The following is a 17,480-nucleotide window of genomic DNA, read 5'->3' as shown; positions in this document are numbered from 1 at the left end:
TGAGGGGCCTGGCAGCTGGGCCGTTCCTGGGGGCTCTGTCCTGTCCTGTGAGGAAGTGGGCACCAGTCCAGAGAAGGTTCCCAGGCTGCTCCTTCCTCCCTGTGCCAACAGGCTTTCTGGAACGTTCTAGCCACATGTCACCTAGCAGGGTCCCATGAGCACTGTAGGAGGCTGGGGTTCCCCAGGCAGGCCAGACATGTCTCCAGCCTTGCTGACCTCACGGCCTCACCTCCATGCTTGGGGTCAGAGGGGTGAACTGTTGAGGCAGAGGCTGGGACTGAACCCCCATCTTCCCTGCGAGGCTGGGGGGCAAACTTAGGCCCCCACCTCTCTGCTCATCTTTTCATCCCGTTCTGTCTTACAGCAACCGACCTCCCCTGTCTGCAGACGGAGAGAGAGACAGACAGGCAGACAGAGAGGGAGGCAGACAGACAGAGAGGGAGGCAGACAGACAGAGAGGGAGGCAGACAGACAGAGAGCTAGACAGACAGAGAGGGAGACAGACAGAGAGGGAGACAGACAGAGAGGGAGACAGACAGAGAGGAAGGCAGACAGACAGACAGCATCCACAGCACCTGAGCTTGCTGTGATACCATGTCAGCTCCTGTGTGGTGCCGGGCCTTGAATCGGGGCTTGAATCGGGGCGAGCACATGGCAAGGCAGGGCTCCTCCCTACTGAGCTGTCCCCTGCCCCCCACCTCCAGTTCTCTTTTTTGACTCCCGTGAGGATGGATGTCAGGAAGCGGCTCTCCCTTGGCTGCTGTCCATCCTGTTGCCCCCGGACTTGACCCTGCCCCTGAGGCTGCTCTTGGGGACCCTTCTGGTCCCCCTTCTGGTGCACACTGACCCCCAAGTGGCCACGCCCCCCCACCCCTGTACTCTCAGTGTGTGTTGGAGGGGGACAGAGGCCTGGGGTCCTCTGCTCCATCTAGGGGGTGCCACCGAGGACAGATGGCCACCCCCTCCCCACTGCCACTGCCACCCCTGCCCCCTCCACCCTCAGTCCTGGGAGGGAGTTGTGTGGGCTGAACTCCCTGGGTGTGGAAGCTGTGGTCTGGGCCCTTCCTGGGTGTTGGGGCTAGAGCCCCCCACAGGGGCTGGAAGGTGGGGTGCCGTCTGCCTGACTGTCCCCTGCCCCCAGGGCATCTTGTTGAAGCGGAGCGGTAAGTCTCTGAACAAGGAGTGGAAGAAGAAGTACGTGACCCTGTGTGACAACGGGCTGCTCACCTACCACCCTAGCCTGCACGTGAGTCCTGGGGCCGGGGGGCATGGCGGCCACCGAGCTGGGGTGCTCGCAGGGGAGAGGCCCTGGGTGGGCCGGGGGCGTGGCCCTGGGGCTTGACCGTGACTGGGGGCCTCGTGCCCCCCTCCGCTCCCTCTTCCTGTGTGGCTCAGGCACAGCTGTCACCGGAATCCATCTCTGTCACCACCCCACTGTGGGCCTAATGAGTTCTCCTGTGAAGGCCCTGCAGCATCGTGTGGGGGGTCGCCCAGCCCTGCCCACAGGCCCCTCTGTCACCTGTCCTGAGTGACTGCCCGGGAGGCCTCGGGGATGCCAGGCTGTGAGGGCCAGTGGGCAGCGTCCTGTCTGGCCTGTGTGCTGTGGCTCAGGACAGCCTGTCACAAACAGACAGACAGACAGACACCCGCCTTCTGGGGAGTTGGGGGCCACACTGGACACCCAGTTGTCTGGCCACATAAACCTGGGTCCTGTGGGCAGCTGGGGAGCTCTTGAGAAGTGCTGGGGGCAGCAGGACAGGGCGCTGGGGGCCAGGCCCAGAGCAGCACTGCCTGAGTGTATCCACTCAGCCGGGAGGCCACAGCCCAAGGGCATAGTAGCGCCTGCTGGCATGTTCCCAGAGCCCCCTTCTCCCTGTTCTGCCCCTCTGGGTGTTGGGGGTGGTCACTGGGGCTCAGAGGAAGGGCCGGCCTGGGTGGTGCTGGCTTCCAACTTTGAGTGGTGGGACAGCAGGAGAGGAGTGGCCTGTCTAGACTCTAGTGACCGACCCTGGGTGGGGATGTGGGACACCTGTTGAGTTGTGCCACGGCTCTGGCCGGGCCTTGATGTCCGTCCGGGCGAATATGGGTGGCAGGTGTCACACAGAAGCGACAGCAGGGGTCTGAGCCCCTTCCGGCTGGGACGAGCCCTCTGGCTCTCCCTGCTCCCTGTTCGTGGCTCCTCTCAGGCCCCAGTGGACTCCACACACTCCTTCTTTCTCCACCCCGGCTTCCCTCGGGGGCCGTTTCCGTTCAGTGTCCCGTGACTCTATGGCTCACCCTCAGGCCCCTGGCTTGACCAATGGCAGGCCCGGTAGCCCCGTGGGCGTGCGTGGGCAGACCGAGGGGCCGGCCCCCGACCCCTGCCTGGCCCTCGCGCCTGCCGCGGCCTCCCCCGTTTGGCTGCCAGCGGAGCCATCTACACAATCACCTTCTGTTAATTCTATCTGCAACATCAATTAAATTGTTTGTAGAAACTAATTGAATGTGGCTTAATCACACATCTTAATAGCTTTCCACGCTCTGAACTCGTTGTTAATTCCAGTAATAAAACGAGATGAGAACGCGGGCTGGGTAATTAGCGAGGAGGCTGGGGAAGAAATTGCTGTTTGATGGCGGGTAATAAAGGCAGCGTGGTGGTGACCGTTCCCCCGAGCCGCCGAGCCACCACTGCCGGAACCCCGTTCTGCTGACGGAGGGACTCTGTCCCCAGGTCCCCAGTCCTGCCTGCTGCGAGGGTGCTTCTCCTGGGTGGGCCCAGGATGCCCCCACAGGGCCGGGCCTCCCTGGCCGCCTCCCCGTCTTCCCGGCAGAGCCCTGGGCCAGGGCTGGAGGGTCGGGGCCTGGTGGCTCTGACCTCCTTGTGAACTGAAGCGGACCCTGTCCCCCCCCACCCAGAGGCCCCACAGCTGTGCCTCTGGCCCTGCCAGCTGTTGACAGCTGTCTGGACCAGTCCCTCAAGATGGGGAGGCCCGTCAGGACATGGGGCTACAGGCAGGGCTGGGGGTTGAGGGACTTACAGGGCTCGTTTTCTTGGGGGTCTGAGATGGGGACAAGGGATCCTCACGGCCAAGAGCCTGATTGCAGTGACCAAGAGGGAGGGCCACTCAGGGTTTGCTGGAGTGACGGGGAGTGGGGGGAGGCTAGAATTCTGGTTGTCCTCCCTCCCTGACACCACCACCCCACCCTCCCGCCCCAGTAACCCCACCTGTAGCAATGTCCTGGTGTTGGTGCTGTCTGTCTGCCCCATCCAGCGTGGCAGTGCCCACATTCACCTCGCTCCTTGGGCCCTCATGGTCCCTTTCTGGGGGGGGGGGGGGGCGGTCCCTTGTCCTAATACTTTGGGGAATCCCTGGAGCCCCTGGTAAGACTCCCTGGCCTGTCCCTGCATGTCACCTCTCCCAGGAACTAGACAGTTTTGGGGGGTGGTGGTGGCAGGTGACAGGCCAGCTGGGCAGAGCCGGGAAAGGGGCAAGTAGGACAGGGAACAGCGCCCCCCCCCCATCCTGGGGGTGCTCTCTGGGTCCAGCAAGTCTGTCTGTCCATCTGTGTGCTAGGAGCAGTCAGTGGCACTGCCCCAAATTTGTGCTCAGAAAACCGTCCTGCTTGGGGGTGCTGGGCAGGGGACCCTGGAGGTAGGAGGCAGAATCTGTGGGAGATGGAAGGAAGGAGAAGTGGATGGGAATGTCCTCTCCTGCCCCCGCCATGTGTCTGTATCTGTCCCTTTCTCGGGCTTTCCGGGGTCCCTGGGGTGCTGGCCTGGCAGGCAGCACCATGGGCCTCCCTGGGCACAAGAGTTGTTGGCTCTGGGCTGGGAGAGGTGGCTGGAGGGGTGGGTGGCACGGGCCCCCCGTGCACACTAGGAGATGGACTGTCCCTGGCTGACCATAAGGACTGTGCACTGCCTGCTGTGGGCACCAGGACTGGGCTCCTGGCCCACCCCGGGGGAGGGAGGCTTCTGGAAGCTGGGGTGACCGGCCCCTGGCACCCCGGGCCTCATCCCTTGGAGTCTGGCCAGGGGCCCCTCTGGGAGGCCTGCTGGGGTGGGTGGGGCAGGAGCTGCGGCACTGACGGCCGCCTCTCTGTCCTAGGACTACATGCAGAATGTCCACGGCAAGGAGATCGACCTTCTGCGGACCACCGTGAAGGTGCCCGGGAAGAGGATGCCCCGGGCCACACCTGTCACCGCCCCTGGCACCAGCCCCCGGGCCAGCGGGCCTGAACGGAGCGGCTCACAGCCGGGCGGGGGCACAGGTGAGGGGCTGCCAGCCATGGACGGGTGTGGGGGCCAGGTTGGGGGCTGTTGGGGTGGGGCTGTTGGAGCTGAGAAGGGTAGTGGTCCCCCTGGCCGTCTCCGCTGAGCTGACAGGAGCAGGGATGGGGGGGGGGTCTGGGCAGGGCCAGTCAGGCCTTTCCAGGTGGTTACGTGACTCTGGTGGTGCCACCCTCCTGCCTGTCCCCTGAAGCCCTTGTTCTGTGGGGGGTGTCCAGCCTCCCACCCCCAGTTACTAAGTTTCCTCCTGGGACCCCAGTCTCCCCACCATTTAGACCAGCAGCCCCTCTTTTTCCATGCCCAGCCCCTGCCCTGGCACCACCTTCCATTGGGGGCACATGGCATAGAAGGGTGCTTCTGCTGAGTGCAGTGATGGGGGCCGGGCACACCCCAGTTTGAGGAGTGGGCGTGAGCACTGGTCTGCACCCCTGCTACACACACCCCCAGCACCCTTGGGGGCATCCTCAGGCCTAGGAGGTCTGACTGAATTCCTGCCACTGTTTCTGGCCAGGAAGCCTGCCTGTGCGGGGTGAAGGGGAGAGGTTGGCCTGTGAGGTTGGAGACTGGGAGGCCGTGTGGGGCGCTGCGTGGGGATTCCTAGTCCCTTGTCCAGCCCAGCCGGGCAGGCGGGGAGTTGAGTGGACGAGATGGGGAGTCTGAGGCTTGTAGCCATGGTCACCTTGGGGTGACGAGAGGGCCCAGCTCGGGGCCCCTGGAGGGTGGCAGGCCTCTGTACCCCAGGAGGGGAGGTGGTGGTGTCACCTGGGGGTAGGAGGCCTGGCCCCTGGGTACCTCCAGATGGAGGGCCACCCAGCCGAGGTGTCCTCTGGGTGGGAGTGCGGCATGGGCCCAGAGCCCAGGCCGGGTGGGTCCCCGAGTCCCAGCCAAGCCGTGACACCGGGCGGGCGGGTGCAGGCACGCACACACACGAGTCTCCCTCCGTGCACCGGGCGATGTTAACATCTCATTATCTTTGTTACTGTAATTACATTATCCGCTGCTTTATGCAGGATTATTCTCCGAGGACTAATTGATGGCTCCATGTTTAATTCATTAATCATTAGCATCAAATTCGACAATTACAGTGCACGCTGATGGCGGGGCTGCAGGCGTAATGAGGGGAGAATTAACAAAGAAAGAGGAACACACAGGCCTTCCCTGGAGCTGGGGCTCGGGCGGCCGGAGAGGAAGTGGGGCCTGCGAGGTCTTGGGTGGGGGATTGCGGGGGGGTGGGGAGGGGCAGGGGCCCGACCCCCAAGGCGTGGGTGTGCCTGGGTGATGGTGGCACGTCGCCTGGGGCCTGGGGGGCCTGGGAACTAGGTGGGGGCTGTCCTGCAGTCTGTCCTGAGCACCTGCTGTGTGCCCGCTCCGGCCGTGGGTGGGTCCTGGCAGAGGCGAGAGAAGCAGAATTACCTGCTGCCCGTGGTGTTGGGGTCCATGGCACCCCTGAGGAAGTTTCCGGTGGCTTCTTCAGCTCAGAACTCCCCTCCCCGGCTCCCAGCACTCGGCTGGTGGTTCGCTTGTTCCCTCGCTCGTAGGGCTGGTCCTGTCCCCTCTGTCCCCCCCCCCCCCCCCGTCCCCCCTGTCCAGCCCAGCTGCCTTTCTGGCCAGCCTGTTGGGCCTCTGGGTTCTTCCCACCCTCCCACACCCCCAGGCCTGGGCTGGTGCTGGGTTCTGTTCTGCCCGCTGCCCGCTGGGCCAGGCCCCTGGCGCCGCCGGTCCCCCTTGCCTCTGCCGCTTCTCCCTGATGGGAACTGAAAGATTAATTTTCTCCAGCCCAACAGGATAATTACTAATACTAATTAGACATAATTACTTGAATTTGATACACTTAGTTCTCGTCAGAATGGCAGTAAAGCTTAGACGCAGCAAATGGCATCTGCAGGCCGGGGTGTGGGGCAGGGCCTGGGCAGGAAGGGGGGCTGGTGGCCGGATGGGGGGATCTTGCTATACCGCAGGGCCACAGGGCCGGCGGGCTGGGATGTGTCCTCTCCATACCCCCTCCTAACCCAGGACATGTGGGGACAGTTTCTGCAGAGGAGGGGGCATCCAGGTCTCTGTGCTGTGAGCCCCGCCCCCCTCTCCCTCAGCATCCTGCCTCAGGCCTGGGGTTGCGGTGCTCACCGCCCTTGCCGGCCTGACCCTTCCCCACCCCTCCAGGTGCCCCCCACTCCTCCAGCAGCCCTGCCTGGGCCGGCCCGCGCCCTGAGGGTCTGCACCAGCGTTCCTGCTCTGTGTCCAGCGCCGACCAGTGGAGTGAGGCCGCTGCGCTGCCCCCAGGTACGCGGGCCCAGTGCCCGGGGCAGGTGGGGAGCGGGGCTGTGGCCCCCCCCGGGCCCCTGCGGCCCCTCTCCCCCGCTCGGGGGTCTGCAGACCCTCCGCAGCTCCCCGCCCCCTCCCCCAGGCGGCGCTGGTGGCAGCTCCCGCAACCCATCAGCCCCCCGCGCTGCCAGCTCATCAGCCTCCCGGCGGGGGACAGAGAAGCAGAGGAGTGGGAGGTTGGCTGGGGGCTGCCGGCTCTGCTGAGGGTGGCAAGTGACTGCCTGGGAGCAGGGTCCTTGTGCCCCCAACACACACACTGCCTAGAGAGGCCCCCTGCCCTCCTCTCTCTCCCCTGCTTCTTCTGTCCAGCCGTCCTGCTGTCCATGGCTGCGGGCAGCTCCCTTCCTAAGGGAGGGGGAGATGGTGAGCGCTGCTGCCTGCGCTCCCCCAGATCGGCCAGATCTTGCTGCTTCAGGAGCCCTCACCTCCCCGCTGAGCTCTGAGGGCAGGCAGGAACCAGGCGCTCTGGGGGGCTGCTGGGTGCTGAGGGGGTCTTGGGGCGCCTAGCCTGGCAGCTGGGGCTCTGCTGAGTCGGGGAGGGGGCACCTGGGTGCTGGGGGAGGGTTTGGGGTGCCCAGCCCAGCAGCTGGGGCTCGGTTGACTCTGAGGGGGACTCCTGGGTACTAAGTGGGTCTCAGGGCGTCCAGCCCGGCAGCAGGGGCTCTGCTGAGTATTACGAGGGTGGTGGTGGGGGAGGGTGGTGGTGCTGGGTGCTGAGCTTGGTCTCGGGCACCCAGCCCAGCAGCCGGGGCTCTGTGGAATCTGGCGGACAGGGCGGGCGGGAGCCCGTCTGCCTCTAATGAAGTTTGACATTTAGTGTTGCACACCGGGCGGGGTGTGGGAGCCGCGAGCTTGATTAGCGCGCTCTAATTGACAGTAATTAGGCAGCTCCCTGATTGTTTCTAATTCTGCTATTAATTGTGAGGAGCAGGGAGTGTGATTGAGGATAAATTTGGTGCGGAGCTGCTGGGGCTCCAGCTCCCCGTGAGTCCCGGCTGCAGAGGCCCGTCCCCCCGCTGCGCCCCTGTCCCTCTGTCAAGGTGGCGGTTGGGCGGGGAGGGGGGGCTAGGCGGCTCTGGGGCAGGGGTACTGGGGGGAGGCAGGTAGGCTCCGGGGTGGGGCTCCCCACATGTGTCCGCCTCTCCCCTCCCAGCCAGTGGCCCCGCTGAGGTGCTCAGTTCCAGCCCCAAGCTGGAGCCCCCCCCATCTCCCCACTCCAACCGGAAGAAGCACTGGAGGAAAAAAAGCAGCGGGACCCCCAGACCAGATGGCCCCAGCAGTGCTACTGAAGGTCAGGGGGTCCTCCGGGAGGAAGAGCCGGGCAGCCGTGGGCAGCGAGCGGGGCTCAGGGTCGGGACCCAGTGAGCCACCCTGTCCTCCCCACCGCGGGTCCCCGGCCGGAAGGGCTGACCACTGTTCTTGGTGCAAAGCAGGGGCTGCCACCGTGTCACCCACCCACTGATAGGTGGGGTGCTGGGCACACAGTAGGTGCTTGGACCCTCCAGAGGGTCCCTCTCCAGGGGCCTTGGAGTCTCTGCCTCGCGCGTGTGTGCGTGCGTGTATGGTTTCTCGTTTCCGTTACGTGCAGGGGTGGGGGTGTGTGGGAAGGTGGGTAGTGCTGGGGTGTGGAGACGCACCTGCCCTTGGCTCAGGAAGTCCCAGGAGGTGGTTGGGACTGTGAGCGGACGTCGTGGTGTAATGGGGAGTCCGAATGCCCCCTCCCACCGTGACCTGGGTAGGGACGGTGGTGGCCTTGAGCCGTGACCTCGGGGAAGGATCGTCCCGCCGGGGGGGGGGGGGGGGGGGGGCGGGCAGGGCAGGGCAGGGGGCCAGGATCGGGGCTGGTGTGCACGCCCGTCGGTGGAGGAAGCCCCTTCCTCGCAGGGCGGTGGGGGAGGCCCGGCTCCCAGGAGCCCTCGCTGCCGCCGTCAGGAATATTGGGTTTAATGGGCTGCAAAATGAGGCTGCTGCAGCCGACATGTATGGATGGCACCCGCCCCCCTGCACCCGCCCCCACCCCCCTGCACCCACACCCATCCCCCTGCACCCCCCCCCCCCCGCCCCACACTCCAGGACTTGCCCGCCTGACTTGGGCCCACCCACTGCCCAGTGCCCAGACCCCACAGGTGGTGGCCGGGAGCGAGAGGGGGGCCGTGCTCAGGGGGCCATGGTGCCCCCCTGACTCGCCCGCTGGCCCCTTGCAGAGGCTGAGGAGTCCTTCGAGTTCGTGGTGGTCTCCCTCACCGGGCAGACGTGGCACTTCGAGGCGTCCACGGCAGAGGAGCGGGAGCTGTGGGTGCAGAGTGTACAGGCCCAGATCCTCGCCAGCCTGCAGGGCTGCCGCAGCACCAAAGACAAGGTGGGCACAGGGGAGGGGTGGGGGGACGGGACCGAGGGCTCCCAGGCCACCCCATGGACCTGACGACCCTCCCCCCCCCCCCCCCCCCCCGGCAGAACCGACTGGGGAACCAGAACGCAGCTCTGGCCGTGCAGGCCGTGCGCACTGTCCGTGGAAACAGCTTTTGCATTGACTGCGACGCCCCCAGTAAGTGGGGTGGGGTCCCCCGTATTAATATGTCCCTCTAGTCAGTGGGGTGGGATCCCCCATATTAACATGTCCCTCTAGTCAGTGGGGTGGGATTCCCCCATATTAATATGTCCCTCCAGTCAGTGGGGTGGGGTCCCCCATATTAATGTCCCTCCAGTCAGTGGGGTGGGGTCCTCATTAATACATCCCCCCAGTGAGTGGGTGGGGGCCCTCATTAATATGTCCCCCCAGTGAGTGGGGTGCAGGGTGGGCAGTCAGGCGGGGGTCCCCGGCCCCTCCTGGCCTCCTCACCGTCCTCCCCACAGACCCCGACTGGGCCAGCCTGAACCTGGGGGCCCTCATGTGCATCGAGTGCTCGGGGACCCACCGCCACCTGGGTGCCCACCTTTCCCGTGTGCGCTCCCTGGACCTGGACAACTGGCCGCCGGAGCTGCTGGCCGTCATGACCGCCATGGGCAATGCCCTGGCCAACAGCGTGTGGGAGGGCGCCGTGGACGGCTACACCAAACCGGGGCCAGACGCCTGCAGGTGAGCCGTCCGGTGGGGGAGGGCGGGGTCACGGGGTCAGCTCGGCCGGCGGCCTCCTCCCCTGGCCTGTCACTCAGTGTGGCCGCTATCGTCTGGGCAGGCGGAGATGGGGAGAATGGGAGGCAGATAGGCCCCGCGCCCCCTTTGTTCAGTCGGGGTTCAGATAAGCGAGTGCCTCACAGCCCTCGCGGCCCCAGGGGCCCCTCCTCCTGCTAATACCCCACCGTCCCTGGACCTTGCATGTCCCCAGCCCGTCCCCAGGGGTGAGGGGCCTCCTGCCTGCTCTCAGCCCTTTCGGCCCCTTCTCATGCTGCGGCCCACTGTCCCTGGACCCTGTGTGCCCCCAGCCCGCCCAGGTGATAGGGGCCCTGCCCACCTCACGCTGCCCCCTGGCCACCCTTGCTACTGTCCCTGGGCCCATTGGTGTCCCCAGCATGTCCCCAGGGCCCTGCCCGCCTCACGCTGCCCCCTGGCCACCCTTGTTACTGTCCCCGGGCCCTTTGGTGTCCCCCAGCCCGTCCCTGGGGTAGGGGCCCTGCCTGCCTCATGCCCCCGGCTGCCCCCCAGGGAGGAGAAGGAGCGCTGGATCCGGGCCAAGTATGAGCAGAAACGCTTCCTTGCGCCGCTGCCCGGCTCGGACGTGCCGCTGGGCCAACAGCTGCTGCGGGCAGTGGTGGAGGACGACCTGCGGCTGCTGGTGACACTGCTGGCGCACGGCTCCAAGGAGGAGGTGAACGAGACCTACGGCGATGGCGACGGCCGCACGGCCCTGCACCTGTCCAGCGCCATGGCCAACGTGGTCTTCACGCAGCTGCTCATCTGGGTGGGTGTTAGAGGGGGCGTCCCCGGTGGGTCCCCGGCGGCCCCGGCCGGCCACCAACCCGCCTTGCTTCCTTTTTCCCCCCACAGTACGGCGTGGACGTGAGGAGCCGGGACGCGCGGGGCCTCACGCCCCTGGCCTACGCCCGCCGCGCCGGCAGCCAGGAGTGCGCTGACATCCTGCTCCAGCACGGCTGCCCCGGGGAGGGTGGCCTGGCACCCACGCCTGCCAACGGCAGTGGCTCCTCTGGCGAGCTGCATCGCAGTCCCAGCCTCCTCTGAGACCTGGGGGGGGGGGACAGGAGCACCCCGGGGCCTGGGGAGCACCAGCGAGGGGAGGAACTAGGAGGATCCTGCCACGGTACCCCTGCCTGGGCGCCGCCACGGGGGACAGGAACCCCGGAGGTGCCCGGAGAGAGGGGAGCGGGACCTCTCCTTCCTGCATACTCCTTCCTCCTAGCAACAGCCTCCCCCCCCCCCCCCCCCGCCGCCCACATGCAGGTGGACCGGCATGGAGGGGGGATGCTAGATGGAAGAGGGGAGCTGGGAGCCCCGTGTAAATTTGTACATTGGAATATTTATGTTTGTGTGCAGATTTGGTGTGTGTGTGTGTGTGTTGAGCCAATAAACCAGATGTGTGTGGCCCCTTGTCTCCCCGGCACCTCTCTCACCTTTCAGAAACGTACCCCGGTTCCTCCCCTGCCCTGCCAAGAGCTTCTTTCTTCCCTCCTGACCACCCCCCACCTCCACCCCCAAGTCCAGCCTCCTGCCCTCACTCTCAGCCCTCCTCCCCTGCTGGAAGTGGACGGGCCCATTGCTGCCTTACCCTAGGCGTCTGTTCATTTTGGCCAGTGGCCGCAGGCCACACCCCAGCCGGTCAGCACTCACTGGAGGGCACAGACACCTCCTGGGCAGAGCAGGGGCCTTACAGGGGAAACCCCACGGGCTGGGTGCTTAGCATCTAAGTCAAGGCCACACGCCTGGGCACTGGTGTTTGAACTTTTATTACCAGGGCACTGCTCAGCTCTGGCTGATGGTGGTGCTGGAGACTGAACCTGGAGCCTTTGGAGCCTTAGGCATGAGAGGCTTTTTGCAGAACCATTATGCTGCCTCTCTAGCCTGGCACTCCTTTATTGTTTTCTTGCCATCAGGGTTCTTGCTAAAGCTTGGTGCTGACACTATGGATCCACTACTCCCAGAGACCTCCCCGCCCCTTCTATTTTATTTGACAAGACAGAGAAAATTAGAGAGGAGGAGGAGCTAGGAAGAAAACACCTGCAGACCTGTTTCACAGCTTGTGAAACTTCCCTCCTGCAGTTGGGGACCGGGGGCTTGAACCCATGTTTTTGCACTTGATAATGTGTGTGCTTAACCAGCACCATCCAGCCCCCAAAATACTACTCTTAATTTTTTTTTTTTTAATATGAGCTAAAGAGCAGAGAGAAGAAACACCCGCCGCCCTGCTTCCCTACTTGTGAAGCTTCCATCCTGTAGGTGGGGGCCGGGGGTTTGAACCCGGGTCCTTGCATATGGGAACAGGTGGGTTCTGTCAGGGGCTCTACCACCTGGCTCCTGGATGCTGCTCTCCAAAGGGAAGGAAGGAGGTGACTGATGGTGGGACAGCCGCTTCCGATCCGACAACCTGTTGCCGATGTGGGGGTTTGATCAGGGCCCCAGCTTTGCTTCTTGACTGGATGCTGCTGTGACCCCAGAACCACGTGGGGCCGAGCTCCGTTCCTGGCCCTTGTCTGCTGGCCCTTGTCCTGGGGACGCCAGCACGGGGCCCCAGCCTTCTCCCGGGCACCTGCCCTTGTGCGGTAAAGAGGGAGGCCGTTCACAGAGAAAACCAGATGTTTGTTTATTTTATTTTTTTTTTTTAGTCCAGAGCCCCCCTGCGAGGCTGCTAGGGGCCTACGGACGAGGGCAAAGCAGAGACAGGCTGAATGTGTGCATGGGGGAAGTCTGGGGTGCAGAAGCTGAGAGCAGCCATTGCCTCCTGTCCCCTAATGGGCACAGCTGCCCGGTGACAGCAGGAGGCTTTGAGCAGCTGAGTCCATGGGACAGTGATGGCAAGGTCTTGGCTCCCACTGGTTCTCTGCAGCCCTTGGCCTGTACACCCACCCTGTCTCCGCCCTGGCACTGAACCCAGAGCCCCTCAGCTGGCTTCTCTGACTCAAGCCCACACCTCCCTGGTGCTGCGGACTGGATTGGGAGGGGGTCTGGATCTTTCCAGGGGAAACGGAACCCTAGCACCTTGCTGACCCATCCTGGGTTGGCGTGTATCACTGGAACCCAACTCAGGCTGCGCTATTGCGTTGCTGGAGCCGCTGGAGTCTGCTCTGAGGTGTGGTGGGAGTGGGTGTGGGGGACCAGCTTGCTGGGAGGGAATAAGAAAATCTGAGCCTCTCTCCCATCCCACCCCACTCTGGGGAGAGCCCCTGGCCGAGTCCTCTCCCGTCCCGGCCTCACTCAGCCTCGGTCTCTGCTCCCAAACCAAGGCTGTTTCTTCCTGATCCCACGTGTCCCCGTGGGTCTCGTGTCCGGGCTCTGCAGGCATGGAGGTCCTCCTGAGGGGGGTGGGCTTGGCCCCCTAGGCCCGTGTTCCCGCATGGTGGTGGCTCCCAGGAGCTCGCAAAGCCTTAGTTCACCTGCGTGCCCCGCCCCTGGCCCCCGCACCCTGCTTCCCCGAGGCACACACGCAGCCCTGTCCTCAGCTGGCCCCTCAGCTGGTCTTTAGTGAAGTGTTGACACTCCAGCTTCACCTCAGTGCCGTACCGTCCCATGGCCCTCGAACATCACAGCGTGGCAGAGAAGGACCCAGACAAGCCGTGGTGTTACCGTGAGCGCGGGCCGAGCCCCTGGTCCCAACACCCAATCAGGTCCTCCATGTCCCTCTGGGGACACAGTGAGAGGGAGACCGGGCTGCAGAGGGACAAGCAGAGAGCTGCCAGTCGAGACAGCTGACACGGGCGACACGGGGACAGCCGGCCTAGGGCCCTGCCCGCGCTTGGACCACGGACAGCGAGCCGAGACGGAACTCTGGCTGAGCACCAGGGCACCCCAGGGGGAGACCCCGAGGGGGGCACACCATATGTACACTTTACACAAATAAATAATCTGGGCCCGGCCACTCCTCAGCCTGTGGGGCCCCCGGGGGCCGGCACCCCCAGCCCAGCGTCCACGGTGCCCCCCCGCCCCCGTCCCGGGGCTCAGGGCCGCGTGCCCTGCTCCATCTGTTGGTGCTGGCTCCGTACCGCAAACCTGTTGACGTGCACGGGGATGGGTACCACAATCTTGGGGTTCCTCACGGGCTCCCCCGAGCGGCTGCTCACGTTGCCGGCCTTGATGCGCTTCCACTTGGCGCGGCGGTTCTGGAACCAGATCTTGACCTGCACCTCGCTGAGCTTGAGGGCGTGCGCGATCTGCGAGCGCTCCGTGAGGGACAGGTACTTCTTGCAGTGGAACTCCTTCTCCAGCTCCAGCAGCTGCTCGCTGGTGAACGCCGTGCGTCGCCGCCGGCTCTTGCCCCCCGGAGCCGCCACCCCGGCGGCCACGGGCGCCCCCTCTTCCGCGCCAGTCCCCAGGCCTCCCTTCAGCTTGGGTGCGGGCCCCGCCAGGGCCCCGGGGGCCCCGGCCGCTGTGTCCAGGAAGCTGTCGTCTTCACTGTCACCCCCGGAGCCCTCCTCGTCCTGCTCGCTGCTGGCTGCAGGGGCCTCGGGCTTCTCCTCGTCAGAGCTGTAGGCCTTCCCATCCGCTGGGGTGCAGGGGTGCGGGGGTGGCAGGGAGAAGGGGGCATGGAGGGGAGAGGTGAGGTGGGGAGGGGAGCAAGGTTAAGGGGGAGAGAGAGAGGCGTTAACCAGCAGACTTCACCGGGGTGAAATAGGCTCTGTGGGTGTTCACAGAAGTGCTCCCCGACTCCTTGCTCCTGGGCCTCCCTTCCCCTGCTGCCCCGAGGCTTCTGGCACCCATCTGCCCAGCCCTGAAAGCCTCTGTCCCTCTCCCAACCTGTCACCCTCCTTGGCCTGGAAGCTCACTTCCACAAGCGGCTGTAGGGTGGCCCAGTGTCCCACATTCATCCCAAATCCCGGCATCTGGGGGACCAGAGATGCTACCAGAGGCCCTGGGCGACTCTGCCACCGGCCATCTCACCCCCAGCCCCATCACAGACCTCCAGCAGTCACAGGTGCCTGTCCCCACTCCAGCCCCCCCTCCCCAGCCTGGCCCTTTCTTTCCGCTCAGTTCCAGAGCCAGGGGCCAGCCTGGCGTGTCAGCCACGAGCAGAAGGGCCATGGTGGCGGGGAGGGGGTGGTAGACACCGCACAAGGAGCCGTGGGGGAAAAAGACACATGCGGATTTGTCCTGGGCTGTCTGTGTCACAAGCATTTTTTGTTTGGTTGGTTTTGGTTTTGCCTCCAGGGTTACTGCTGGGACTCAGTGCCTGCACTATGAATCCACTGCTCCTGGAGGCCATTTTTCTCATTCTGTTGCCCTTGTTGTTGTTGTTATTGTTATTGTTGTTATTGCATAGGACAAAGAGAAATCAAGAGAGGAGGGGAAGACAGAGAGGGGGAAGATGGACACCTGCACACCTGCTTCACCTCCCGTGAAGCGACCCCCCTGCAGGTGGGGAGCCAGAACCCCGGTTCTTAACGCAGGTCCTTGCACTCAGCGCCATGTGCACCACCGCCTGACCCCCTGGTCACAGGCGTTTTAATCCACGTGTGATTCTAAAGTCTCACGCCAGTGTTGGGCAGAGCTGCTGGGGGCTTTCTGCACCCCAGGCCTAGTAAGTGTGTGTGTGTGTGTGTGTGTGAGAGAGAGAGAGAGAGAGAGGGCACCAACTAACTGAGCACAGGAGTGGGCTGCAGGAGCTGGGCTGTACCACTAGGCCCATCTGTGGGCACACTCAGCACAGTCCCGGCTGGGGAGGTGGGGAGGCCTGGAGGTGGGGTGAACCCCAGGATGAGCTGGACCACTCAGGGGAGGGTGCGAGGGGCAGGCTTACCCCTGGGCCACCCAGCACCTGCTGTGGGTGGGTCGCCATCCAGTGAAAGCCCTCCTCAGCTGCCCCTCCCCGTCTCAGCTCCTTCTCCTGGGGGTGGCCCGCCTCTCCCTTCCCAGAGTGCCTGGTTACTCATGAAGCAGCTTCACCAGCTGCTTCACTGGCTGAGTTAGTTCCCTCTCTCTCTACCCCCCCACACACCCCAACCCTGCACCCCCAGAGCTGCCAAAGGTGAGTGCCCTGAAAGGCTCCTGGTGTCTGTGCTTCCCTGGCTCCAACGTGACACGTCCCGAGGCAAACCCCTGAGTTGCCCCCCACATCAGTGCCCATCTTCCCACCTTGTTTAGGGTCATATCATGCTCAGAGACATAGGAAACTGAGGGGCGGGCAGTGGTCGTCCACCTGGTTCAGCGCATAGTACGGATCACAAGGGTCTGGGTTGGAGGTCTCACTCCCCACCTGTGGACGCCTCACGGGCGGTGAAGCAGGTCTGCAGGTGTCTATCTTTCTCTCCCCCTCTCTGTCTCCCCCTCCTCTCTCCATTTCTGTCCTGTCCAATAAAATGGAAAAAATGGGCACCAGATACAGAGCAGTGAATTCATAGTACCGGCACCAAGCTCCACTGATAACCCTAGAGGCAAAAAGTAAAAATTAGGGGGTCGGGTAGTAGCGCGGCAGGTTGGGCGCGTGTGGCACAAAGCACAGGGACCAGTGTGAGGATCCCAGTTTGAGCCCCCGGCTCCCCACCAGCAGGGGAGATGCCTCACAAGCGGTGAAGCAGGTCTGCAGGTGTCTGTCTTTCTCTCCCCCTCTCTGTCTTCCCCTCCTCTCTCCATTTCTCTCTGTCCTATCCAACAACGAACGACATCAACAACAACAATAATGACCACAACAAGGCTACAACAACAAGGGCAACAAAAGGGGGAAAAATGGCCTCCAGGAGCAGTGGATTCATGGTGCAGGCCCTGAGCCCCAGCAATAATTCTGGAGCCAAAAAGAAAAAAAGTAAAAATTAAAAAGAGAGAAACTGAGAGGGAGAGGGAGGCAGAGAGACACCTGCAGCACCATTCCACCGCTTGTGAAGCTAAGCCCCTGCAGGTGTGGACTAGGGACTTGAACCCAGATCCTTATGCATGCTCATGTGTACTCTACTGGGTATGCCACCGCTCAGCCCCACTGCAGCCTCTCAGCACACCTGAGCTTCCTCTTCCTCTTCCTCCTCTGCTGCCAATAGCCCCCCACCCACTGCCTCACACCTTGTTCTGCCCCCCTCCCCTCCAGTCTTCTTCCTCCTATGTGGACACGAACCCTCCTTGTGCCCTTTCTGCCCTGGGCTCCATCCTGCCTCCTTTGGGTCTTTACCATCCAGACCTTCCCTGGCCGTCCTTTCTGTCGTGCAGACAGGAGCCAAAACATGAAGCCAGCACACCAGACTGGCCGAGGCTCCAAAGTCCCAGCACCACCACAGGTCAGAGCTGAGTGGTGCTCTGGTCTCTCTTTTTCACTGTCTCTCCCCTCCCTTCCCCCTCTTTCTCTGCCTTTCTTCAGCTCTCTCTGCCTCTCTCCCTCCCTCTCTCTCTTCCTCCCTTTCCCTCTTTTCCCCCTCTCTGCTTCTCTCCTTTCTGTTCCCTCTCCCTCACTCCCTCTCTCTTTCTCTCTCCCTCTTTCTCCCTCTCTTTTCTCTCTCTCTCTCTTTCTCTCTCTCTCTCTCCACATGATGAACCTGAGCTCAGCAATGTCACACAGGTCTCTAGCCCTCTCTTCCTGTCAGAACATAAGCCCCAGGAAGGCGAAGGGCTTTTAGCAGTTTGAGGGTTTTTTGTTTGTTTGTAAATTATTTATTTATTTATTCATGAGAAAGATAGGAGAGAGAGAAAGAACCAGACATCACTCTGGTACATGTGCTGCCAGGGATTAAACTCAGTCAGGACCTCATGGTTGAAAATCCAATGCTTTAGCCACTGTGCTACCTCCTGGACCACTGTTTGTTT

The 17,480-nt window shown here is 63.4% G+C and overlaps 2 protein-coding genes across 3 annotated transcripts; one reads left to right on the top strand and one right to left on the bottom strand.

Annotated features, from left to right (window-relative positions):
- Positions 1-1,105: 1,105 nt before the first annotated feature.
- On the top strand, positions 1,106-11,136 carry LOC103125792 (arf-GAP with GTPase, ANK repeat and PH domain-containing protein 3). 2 transcript variants are annotated; one of them, XM_060184347.1, is made up of 9 exons: positions 1,106-1,246; positions 4,089-4,251; positions 6,431-6,550; positions 7,746-7,883; positions 8,797-8,951; positions 9,047-9,137; positions 9,446-9,668; positions 10,236-10,491; positions 10,578-11,136. In XM_060184347.1, the coding sequence occupies exons 2-9, from the start codon at positions 4,095-4,097 to the stop codon at positions 10,767-10,769; spliced, it is 1,332 nt and encodes a 443-aa protein (XP_060040330.1). In that variant the 5' UTR covers positions 1,106-1,246; positions 4,089-4,094; the 3' UTR covers positions 10,770-11,136. The 2 variants fall into 2 exon arrangements, with proteins under 2 accessions (XP_060040330.1, XP_060040329.1); XM_060184346.1 differs by lacking the exon at positions 7,746-7,883 and having other exon boundaries at positions 1,131-1,246.
- Positions 11,137-11,795: 659 nt separating this feature from the next.
- Positions 11,796-14,578, bottom strand: LOC132536450 (homeobox protein GBX-1-like). Its single transcript, XM_060184348.1, has 2 exons — positions 14,500-14,578; positions 11,796-14,241 (listed from the first exon to the last, which is right to left on the bottom strand). Exons 1-2 carry the CDS (start codon positions 14,576-14,578, stop codon positions 13,697-13,699), a joined length of 624 nt encoding a protein of 207 aa, XP_060040331.1. The 3' UTR covers positions 11,796-13,696.
- Positions 14,579-17,480: the final 2,902 nt, after the last annotated feature.

The sequence above is a fragment of the Erinaceus europaeus genome, unplaced genomic scaffold, assembly GCF_950295315.1.
Source record: "Erinaceus europaeus unplaced genomic scaffold, mEriEur2.1 scaffold_1256, whole genome shotgun sequence".
NCBI lineage: Eukaryota > Metazoa > Chordata > Mammalia > Eulipotyphla > Erinaceidae > Erinaceus > Erinaceus europaeus.
Note: the sequence above shows the minus strand (reverse complement) of the source record. Positions and strands in the feature narration are given on the sequence as shown.

Coding starts and splice junctions, on each gene's coding strand:
- LOC103125792 (XM_060184347.1), top strand. CDS start 4,095: ATGCAGAATGTCCACGGCAAGGAGATCGACCTTCTGCGGACCACCGTG. Junction 7,884..8,796: donor CCCCAGCAGTGCTACTGAAG/GTCAGGGGGTCC, acceptor GGCCCCTTGCAG/AGGCTGAGGAGTCCTTCGAG. Junction 10,492..10,577: donor TCACGCAGCTGCTCATCTGG/GTGGGTGTTAGA, acceptor TTCCCCCCACAG/TACGGCGTGGACGTGAGGAG.
- LOC132536450 (XM_060184348.1), bottom strand. CDS start 14,578: ATGCCGGGATTTGGGATGAATGTGGGACACTGGGCCACCCTACAGCCG. Junction 14,242..14,499: donor GAGCTTCCAGGCCAAGGAGG/GTGACAGGTTGG, acceptor CCTGCACCCCAG/CGGATGGGAAGGCCTACAGC.